The 10,521-nt window shown below is 46.3% G+C and overlaps 1 protein-coding gene across 1 annotated transcript in view; it reads left to right on the top strand.

Moving 5' to 3' along the window:
• Positions 1 to 938: 938 nt before the first annotated feature.
• The window catches only part of LAMA3 (laminin subunit alpha 3), a 146,154-nt gene continuing 136,571 nt past the window's right edge, over positions 939 to 10,521 (top strand). The window contains exons 1-2 of the mRNA XM_066623036.1: positions 939 to 1,166; positions 9,510 to 9,662. Of these exons, the coding sequence (XP_066479133.1) occupies positions 939 to 1,166; positions 9,510 to 9,662 (381 nt within the window). The remainder of the gene's footprint in view (positions 1,167 to 9,509; positions 9,663 to 10,521) is intronic.

Below are 10,521 nucleotides of genomic sequence, written 5' to 3'. Positions count from 1 at the left end.
TTACCCAACAAAGAGGCTCCTAATGCAAAGAAGAGGCAATCTATCTCCAGTAGCCTAGCTAGCTAGGGTCTGGCAGGGAGTGTCCATTTACACCACAAAGGCATTAGATTGGGCTGAATGTTTGCTTAACAACCTAATCCAGCCATTTTCAAGCACTGTGCTGTGGCACACTCGTGTGCCACCAACAGTCTGCAGGTGTGCCTTGGGAGTTTGGGGGAGTGTCATTGATTAGTAGGGCCATCGGGAGATGTGAGCCCCCCACCATCAGCATGGTGTGCCTTGTCAATTGTCCAAAAACTGATGGTGTGCCTTGACTATTTTAGTACCGTGTCAGCAATTAAAACATCCCCATTATTAAGCGATGCACCCCCTGCAATTTAATGCTCCTGCCTTAAACATAAATTACACTCACGTAAACTGCCTTCGGTGTTTGAAAAGCAGAATATACGGAAGGCTACAAGCCAGTGCACGCTTACCTGAGAGTAAGCTCCATTGAACCCAGGGGGACTTAGTAGACATGCAGAGGATGGTGGTGTAAAATGCACCAGAAAAGAGCCCATGGGAAGAGCTCCCTCTCCCTGGTTGGAGAGAGAGAGAGAGATGTTTTACATGCATGGCCATTGTTGTGACTGCAGGCCCTTCCCTTGGCTCAACAGAGGAGGTCCCTCCGTGGAGCTGCCTGGCCCCAGCTGCTGCCGGGATTCTGCGAACGGCGTCCGAGCAGAGCGGGTGCCTTCGCCGTCTCCTCCTCCTCGGTGTCCTGCGGGCCAATCGGCACCACAGCCAGGCGCGTTCTCCCTCTGGGCCAGCCAGGGACTCCTCCCGGGCATCCACACACAGCCAGCCAGAGCCAGGGAAGCCTCGTGCGTGCTGCTGCTGCTGCTGCTGCTGCAGCAGAGCAGGGAAGCCCCGCGAGGATGAGCCGAGCAGTGGCGGCGATGGCGGGGATCCTCCTGGCGCTCTGCTGCCCCGCGCGCGCTCAGCTGGCCGGGGACTCCGCGGCGCCCGAGCTCAGCCTCCACCCGCCCTACTTCAACCTGGCGGAGATCGCCAGCATCTGGGCGACGGCCACCTGCGGCCAGGGCGAGGGCGGGAGGCCCCGGCTGGAGCTCTACTGCAAGCTGGTGGGGGGTCCCGCCGCCTCCCCCGCGGGACAAACCATCCAGGTAACTCGCATCATCGGGGAGAAAAGAGCCAGGAGTGGGTCGGGTGGGTCGCACCAGGGTCGGCTATGGGACCTTGTGGACCAGTTGCTGCGCCTACCAAACGCAGCAGAGGGGATCGCTCTCCTATCTTTGCAGTGGCAACCTTGCCAGTCCCCATTGAAGGCTGCAATCCTATCCACACTTTCCTAGGAGTAAGCCCCACTGACTATAATGGGACTTATTTCTGAGTAGACATGCATAGGATTGGGCTCTAAGTCATGTACACTGCAATCCTATTCATGCTTACCTGGGAGTAAGCCTGTTCATTATAATGGGACTTCTGAGTAGGAGTGCATAGGATCAGGGTGCTAAAACATTCTTCCTTACGGAATAACACTCCAATCCTATGTATGTCTACTCAGAAGTAAGTCCCACTGTAGTCAATGGGACTTACTCCCAGGTAAGTATGGATGCGCTTGCAGCCTCAGGGCCCAATCCTATCCAATTTTCCAGCACCAATTGCAAAGTGCAATGCAGCCCCAAGGTACAAATGTTCCTGTACCTTGAGGAGGCCTCTGTCACTGCCTCCCCACCACAGGGTGCAGTGCACACCCCATTGGCACAGCTGCACTGGCACTGGAAAATTGGATAGGATTGGGCCCTAAGTCTCAGTTGACTTACATTGGACTGGGTTGGCTACTGTACTCTTTAATCTGCATTACATCATCAAGGTGGTTACTAAACTGGAAGCGGATTTCCCCTCCTGCCATCGCTTCCATTTTTATGCAAAACAGGTATTCAGAACTAGATTATATTGAGACAAGTTTGTTTTCTGGCAGGGGTTCTGTGTTTTAAGGTGCATGATAGGTATTCAACAGGTGCAGCTTTCCCCTTCATGTCTCCATGTTGTGGGAAGGTGCAGCAGCACCAACTGAATTTCTATGTGCCAGGTAGCTGTTAAAAGCACAGAAGCCTCACCAGAATGCCAGTACCAGATGCCAGTTTCATGTAGTGATGAATACTTAATCTAGTTTAGCCTTCCTTCCCCCTAACAACTTTGTTCTGCTCACAATCCAGGTTTTGAAGAATGAGAAAGGGGCAGGTTTTTTTCTACAGGCTAAATGCATACTTATGAGTAAAATGGGGAATCTGTTCCATTTTGGTGATTGTGAGTAAATGAAATCAAAGGGTAATCATTTGGATTTATGAACCTCCAGTATTGTACAAGAGAATAATCTTCTGCATGTGGTATATGTTTTCTGATTTCAGAATACAGGGTTACTGATTTCGAATACAAAACCAGGACATAGTTGTTATTCTTAAGTAATACAATTAATTGCAGGGTAGTGATGCACGATCAGCATTTCAAATAGGGAGCAATACTGTAATTGCCTGCAACCATTTCATCAAGATTTATGAAGAGAGTTTAAAGGTACAACAGGTGTTCGTTCATCTTTCCCTTGACAATTGTTGGCCTGGCCTCCACTGAGAGGGACCTATGAGGGCACCCTGTCACTGTGTGTAACAGAACCTCAGGGATCCTGGCCTAGCCCTTCCTCCACCCCTTCTGTGTTATAGGTAAAGAACCAGATTATAGGTAAAACCAGGTTATGAAGCCAGAGTAGCTATTTTATACTCATACCTTTTTTTCTCTAAGTACTTGGATAATGAAAAGTAGGAAACAGATTAGATAACATACAGAAAAGAGGCAGATCTCTTGTATAACCCCTTCCAGTTTTTAAAGAAGAAAGTACTGTTTTATCAACAGGGTCTGGATAGGCTCATGGTTTCCAGGGTCATGCCATCCCCCTGTACATCATGTGGTGGTGCAACATCATGATCTGCTACACTCTGGTAGTAAGGCATGGAGAAGCATTGTGCTTTTCAATAATATTGAAATGTGCTTCTGGTTTTTACAAGTCAGGATCCCTGACCTTCATAACCTAGTCCTTGCCTGCTGCCCAAAACTTAATGAGGAGCCTGACAATCAAAGACTCTGTTTGGCATCTCTCGGCATCAAGGAAGTGATGTGGGCTGCCTGTGTGTTCAGTTTTGTACCTGTGCATATTGTATGACTTCAGCAACAGCGAAAAGAAAATTCAAAGACAACATCTTCAGGGTTGGGTTAAAGAAAATACGCTTCTCCCAGGTGCTTTGGTTGTAACTTGTAGGATCTTGTTTGGAGGCAGAGGAAGAATAAATTCTAGCTGCAATGATCCAGTATTATGTGCGCCATTAATTCTACAGATATGTTGGGATGGTGGGGAGTGTTGGGGACTGGCTATTAGGTCAATTCTCAATCAGCTTGGCTCTCTTTTAGGTACAATATTTGGTTGGCTCCCATTCATTCTCACTTCTAGTCAATGGGCAGTTTAGGTGCAAAGCAACTTAAAATGCAAGGTAGCTTTGGTCCCCTTCCTCCAGGGCAGATGGTAACTTTTGTTGGAAATAACTTGCCAGACATTTTTTATATACTCTGGCAAGGGAATTAGAGATAGGAAGAAGGAAGACAAAGGCTGCAATCCTATCTACTCTTACTTGGGAGTAAGCCCCATTTACTATAATGGGACTTAGTTCTGAGTAAGCATGCATAGGCTTGGCCTCAAAGTCTCCTAAGTTTTTTACATTTCAGATTCATAGCTGCAGAATACCTTATTTTAACATTATGAGGTTTCACAAATCATCACTATAATCCACACAGAAGCAAAACATAATATATGAACTAAGCCAAAAGTACAGGTTATACAATATTGCTTCCTGTGTCTGTTTCTGAGAGTAGTACCCTGTGGTTCATGTGAGTTAATGTAATTCTTCTGTATGTTGAGGATAATAAAGAACAGGAGAGCTCTTCTTATTTAATATTTGTCTTTGAGATTCTGGGCAAGAGGTCAGTGGTGATAGTGCCTGCTCCAAGTTCCTGGAAGGATTACTGAGAGATCTGTTCTGGCAGAGAGAAACACGCTGTGCTACTTACAGCATTTGTATAAATGTGACTCCAGCAGCGTCCACTCTCCAGTTTCTAACAAAGCCTTATTGAGACACATAGCCTGAATACTTCTGTCCTTCACCAGTCATCGTTTTCATTCAAGAGAGATTCCAAATTCTTTCAAAAGGCTGGGGAAATCAACCCTGGAAAATGTGATAACAGTGCAGTGTACATATTAGCACATTGTTCCTGCTCTTGCGCTCAAATGAACTTAAGCAAAGCTAGCAAAGAGAGTGTTCGTGGTTAGGCTCTCACACAAAAACTGGACACCCTGCATCGCGTGCCTGTGCATGTGTCCAATATTTAAAAAAAACAGGAAAAATACACACCCTTCAGGTAGTCCTAAGGCGGAGACAGAGAACAGCATCAGCGCCTGGGAAATCCAGGTTACACTGAGAGATGCTTGCTCCACTTTGCCCTTTGCTATGTCAGAAGCCTCTATGGGGATTGATCTCATTCTCTGAAACATATTTACTCACAAAAAACCTGTAAACTACAAATTATTTAAAATTTAAATAATAGCTTTGGCAAGTGCATTGTCCTCAGGTAATTCAGAGAGAATTCTGGGTGGGATGTTCAGAAATTCCAAAGTCCTTCCAAGATTTTAACTGAAAATTTCAGTTTCGGGCCCAGTACAGGTGATATACTGGTCCACCTGTAAAGGTCTGTATAGTCAAAGCTATGGTTTTCCCAGTTGTGATGTATGGCTGTGAGAGCTGGACCATAAGGAGGGCTGAGCGCCAAAGAATAGACACTTTCGAATTATGGTATTTGAGAAGACTTTTGAGAGTCCCCTGAACTGCGTGAAGATCAAATGAGTCATTCTTACAGGAAATCAACCCTGACGGTTCATTGCAAGGACAGATGCTGAAGCTGAAGCTTAAATACTTTGGTCATCTCATTAGAAAAGACCCTGATGCTGGGAAAAATTGAAGGCAAAAGGAGAAGGGGATGGCAGAGGATGAGATGGTTAGATAGTGTCACAGAGGGAATTAACATGAATTTGGACAAACTCCAGTAGTTGGTGGTAGACAGGGAGGCTTGGCGTGCTGTGGTCCATGGGGTCACGAAGAGTTGGACACGACTTAACGACTGAACAACAACACAGTATCTGTCTGTTTAAGACTACTACTGTTCTGCCCCAGCTGTAAGAATAGCTCACTGGATAATATTTCTATGAATCCTCCCACAATGTTCTAGCAAATACGTAAATATGTATACTGTATGCATAGAGCTGGAACTGTATCCCAGAGTTCCTTCCAGAGACATGCAACTCAATCCTATCTAAATCCTGATGCAGCAGTGCCAGCACAGGCTACACTGCATCCCGCAGGGGATGTTCAGCTGCTGGAGGTCTTTGGATAAGGGAGCATTTGTCCCCTTGCCCTAAGGTAAGCTTCAGCATCTGCAGTGGATCAGCCCAGATTCGCACCAGCGATACAGCTGATGCAAGTCTGTGTTGATCCATGCAGGCAAATCAGGCTCAGGAAGGGGGTTGGCATTCAGTGTGCGTCACCACTGCTGAACCCACTCTTCTCCCAGGCCCAATCTATCAACCCGCTGCCCATCTCCTCCCTGTTCTGCCCTCCCCTTCAACCCCCTCCCCACCTTCGTGGCACTCTATTCTACTCCTTGCGCTGGGATTACCTGCTCCAGCTCAAGGAGGCATACGTTGTTTTCTTTCTTCTTTTATCCTTGCAGCAAACCTGTGTAATAGGTTAGGATGAGAGATGGTGACTGGACCAAAGTCATCCAGTGGGATGCCTGGGTGAGAAATTGAACTTATGTCTCCCATGTCCTAGTATGACACTGTAAGCATTATATCATGATCACCGCACATACTCTTGTGAATGCAAAGTATGCTTTGCATCTCCAGTATCCTGTGTATGGGAGAGGAAAGCCATGTTTGCTTTCATTTGTTAAAGCTACTTCTGCTTTTCTATTGGCTCTGCAAATGTTTGTCTGCAGCTCATAAAGTCATCTTCTCAAGAACAGCAGAGGATAAGGTGGAGGGGCTATTCAGGGGGATCCGTCTTTATGAAGGAAGATCAGAGTTATTCAATATCGATGTCTGGGCCAAAAAATTTCCAAACAGCCAAGAGGCCAGCCCTGTGTAGAGCACATAAGTTGCCATATTTTCATAGGTTTCTTAACCTTTTTGGACTGAGAATCCAAATGTTTGCATTAATGACTGTATGATGGGCTATGGGTAAGGACTTTAGCTCAGTGGCAGAGTGCAACTTGCATGAAGAATTGTCTAGGTTCATCTTCTGACATGTCCATGCAGGATTGTGGAAAAACACCTGTCTGAAACCCCTGCAAACCTCTGCCAGTCAATGCTGACAATACTGATCCAGATGGACCAATGGTCTGACTCGGTATAAGGTAGCCAAATAAACACATATACAGGATATGAGTTTCAGGAGATGTGGGTAATGAGGTCACTACAACATGCACACCTGCTTTGATGATAAATTCCAGCCCAAATGTAATGTTTGAAGCCCGCCTTCTGGAATTGAGAGACATGTATACCATTCCAGACAGGCTTTAGTGCTGAATGCCTTCTGCAGATATTGTAGTGAAAAACTAGCAAAGGGGAAGGCTTGGTCAGGCAGCTTATTTTCCTTCTGCTTCCAGCTACCATCTTTGCTGGCAGCTCTTGTGGAATGTACTTTAAATAACTGAAATGCTTGCTGTTCCAGGAGACTATTTTGACGTACATGTTAGAAGCATTATTAAACCCTTTCTTCAGAGAACTCCAGTGACCTAGTTACAGTGAAATAATTTTCTTTCAATCTACTCTCCGGGAGTCTGCAAAAAAAAAAAAAAAAGTGCTTGTCAGGTTTCATAGCCATGTTCCAGAAGGGCAGAAGAAGAAAGAAGAGCCCCAGTCCTCATCCCTATTCATTCGACTCTGCCCCCCCAAATCCAGGATGAGCCTGCTTGATCATTAAGGTCATAATTGGAGGTTCTTTCCCACATCCTGCTGCCCTCTGAAATGGGGAAGGTGGCCATACTGAGAGAAGACTTCCCAGCAATTGCCTCCTGGCTCAAGCCCAACCCAGGCCTCTAGTGGCTGAGATTGAACACAGGTGCCACCCCACTGGGGTGTGCAAAATGTGCTGCACAGATTTTACCCTCCCTTTTCCATTTGCTGCCCTCTTTCGCATAGTTCCTTTCCTGCTGTCGTTCCAAAGAGCTGGGAGAGAGACTGAAATTGGTGCCCTAGAATGGCTCCTCTTACCATTTTCTTTGTCCCTCCCTCACTCTTTCTGCTTTTTGGAAGTGTAGGCAAGGATCCAGGAGGGTTGTGGTTCTGATTGCAACCACAGGTCCACGGTGAGCCATTAGGGGAACAGCATTGTTGCTCCTCTGAATGTATTGCTGAAGACTCATGGTCTCACCAGGGCTAATGAGGCTGACCCTGCCCAGGCTTCGAAGTACCTCCCTAAAAGCCCAATCCTATCTGAGCACAGTGCTGGCACAGTGCTGGCATGATATCTGTCTGTACCAAAGGCGGGGAGGGATGGGACACAGCAGCATCTGAGCCATGTCCCTCTGGTGCATCAAATCTAGCAACAATACTGGTGTTCCCAGCAACGATGACACCACTTAGACACCAATACTGGTGTGCCACTCCGGCATCTGAGCCCCTTTTATGGGCTGCATGATAGGCTGCTGACTGTCTTCTCGGGGCTGCTGTCTGGTGTCCCACTGTAGCTGCCCTTTAACTAGTGGTGGTTTTTCCAGCCTGTTCTTGTTGCCTCTCTCTGGGTTTTGTGGTGGGCTGCCTAACTGTTGCCGTTGCATCTGTGTCTCTCTTGGACAGGAGTGTCTTGTTGCCGGGGGGTGGGGGGCTGTGCCTCAGCTTTTCTGGGTGGGCTCTGCATGCCCTTCTCTCTTTTCCATTTTGGTTTTTTTTTGCCAGTGGGGTTGCCCCAGTGTTCGGTCTGCATCCAGATTACAACAGGGTGGTGTCATCTTGCCATTGTGCCAGCATCAGTGGTGCAGTGATCAGCGGCGGTGGTGGGGCATCTGTGCTGGTGGGGCTGTAGTTTCACTGGCATGTGTGGTGATGCTGGCATAGCTTGTGGATAGGATTCTGCCTTTAGTAGGCCAGTTTGGCTCCTTCCTTGCTGATGTGTTGTTTGAGAGTAAGGACTTCTTGTCTCCAAACAGGCACTTGGAAATAAGATACTTCAGCTGCCTGTTATTTGCGGCTGCAGCATATGAAGTCAATCTGTTGTTAATCGTTTTAAATAATTTTGTCATTGCTTTTTATAATGTTGGCTGTATTCATTGATTTGATGTGCTTCATTGTTGTTGTTTTTTGTTTAGTTAGCTGCTTTCAGTATTTTACTTATAGAAAGGCAAGATAGAATTATGCAAATTTCATCCCTGTAACCACCCATTTGCTGCTTTTGTTTCACAAGTGGAGTGGCAGCTTTTGCAGGCAGAACACAGGGTAAAGCCAGGGTGTTTTCCAGGTCCAGCTCTGCCCTCCAAAGCAACTGCCTTGTCCAGACCCTGGGAAAGAAGGAAGGAAAATGTTTTTTCCCCCCTCTCCTTCACTTTCTCAAAACCATTTCTAGATTTAGGTAGAGGAAATGTACTGGTAACATACTTCCCCTTTCACATTTTCCTCTTGAGTTTCTTTAAAAGGAAGAGAATTAACTCAGTTAATCTCTGAGTTGGTGGTCATCCTGTATGTGAGAACCCTGGAGTAGAGACAGAGCCGTTCAGTTCCTTATCTCACAGTTGTAGCGTTTCCCCCTGAGGACTGAATAATAGCGATTTTTCAAAGGAGAAAATAAAGGGACATGCTGAGAAACACCATTGAGTAGAAGCGAAAGTGGTACCCTGCAGCCTGGTGATTTCTGATTTTGTCCCCCCCCCCCCAACTTTGTTCCAGATTGTAGCCCATTTATTAATTCCTGTGAACACAATGGGAACCACTGAGAACTGAAGTAGCTCCAAATGCATGTCTTCACATAACTTCAGTAGCAGACTATGTCACTTCAGAACTGCCAGCAGTGTCACTTCAGTGAGGTAACCTAGTGCTGTCCCTTTTTGCCTGTATGTTGGAAAAAAACAAGTAGTGAACATACCCTGATCTCATACAGTGAACAAGGGAAAAGGAAGAACTATGCCTTTCAAAAGAGCACTCTACTTAATGGGTTCTGCCTGGATGGGCAATAGTGTTGTAATCTGTTTCTGAACTCTTTTCACCGTCTCTTTCAAGTATCTTGGGGAAGAAGCAGTAAACAACTGTTGGACCCATCCAGTAGCAATTTTGCATTGTACTGCTGTTGGTCAAGTCCAGCTGTGTCAGACCTGTCAAATGTATTATTTCGTCTTTTCATTTTCTTCTTTTCCAGGGCCAGTTTTGTGACTATTGCAATGCTGCTGATCCTCACAAAGCTCACCCAGTAGAAAACGCTATAGATGGGACAGAGCGCTGGTGGCAAAGTCCGTCTCTCTCCTTAGGTTTGAAGTATGATGAAGTCAATGTTACATTAGATCTAGGACAGGTAAGAATGGGTGTTGCTTTTCATGATGTTGACATAAACAGTGTTCTTTGTCTGAGGTCTATACCAGAGGTCCAAAAGGAAGGTGGACCCTGTCTTGAGTTAGGAAGGTTATTATTCGGTGCCATCTATCGTTCTGATTTACTGGTGTGATTTCCTCGAGTCTCAGGTGCACACACAAGCCACCCCTATCTACAAGGCTGTTTCACTTCCTTAATAGCTTTGTGCATGTACAACTAAGGGCACAAGCCTAACCAGGTCTACTCAGAATTAAGTCCTATTTTGTTCAGTGGGGCTTACTCCCAGGAAAGTGTGGTTAGGATTGCAGCCTAACTGAGGAGATCGCTCCAGGAACGGAATGGATTTGGCAGCAGTGGTTTTACAGAATCCTAGCCTCCTTCCCAGACCTGACCTCCTGGTCCATACAGACCTGTGCCAGCGATTTTGTGAGCAGAAGTCCTGGTGGACCCTTCCACACTGTGGAGGGTGACCCCTGGGTAAGAGAACAAATGTTTCCTTATTCAGAGGAGACCTCTGCAGCTGCTCCCCTGCAGGATTTAGCAATGGCTATGTTGATGCTGCAGCATTGGCGGTGTGGGGGGGGATCCATATGATTTGGCTGTAGGTCATATCGTTTCCTTTACCTTTCTGGGAGAAGTGGCTTTTGAACATTCATAAATTGAAGGTCATTTCTTCAATCTACACACTGTGCATTGCGAGGGGGTGTAATTTTGGACTGGTTCACTTTAGAGTGTATCAGTGTAGGATCATTCTTCAGAATGCTTCTCCAGGCAAAAAATCTTTTCCCCTCTGTATGTAGTAACAAGAATAGGTTTTCGTCTCTTGTGATGTCACTTCTGGA

Source organism: Tiliqua scincoides, chromosome 4, assembly GCF_035046505.1.
Source record: "Tiliqua scincoides isolate rTilSci1 chromosome 4, rTilSci1.hap2, whole genome shotgun sequence".
NCBI lineage: Eukaryota > Metazoa > Chordata > Lepidosauria > Squamata > Scincidae > Tiliqua > Tiliqua scincoides.
The sequence above is the reverse complement of the archived record's forward strand: the minus strand, read 5'-3'. Positions and strand labels throughout refer to the sequence as shown.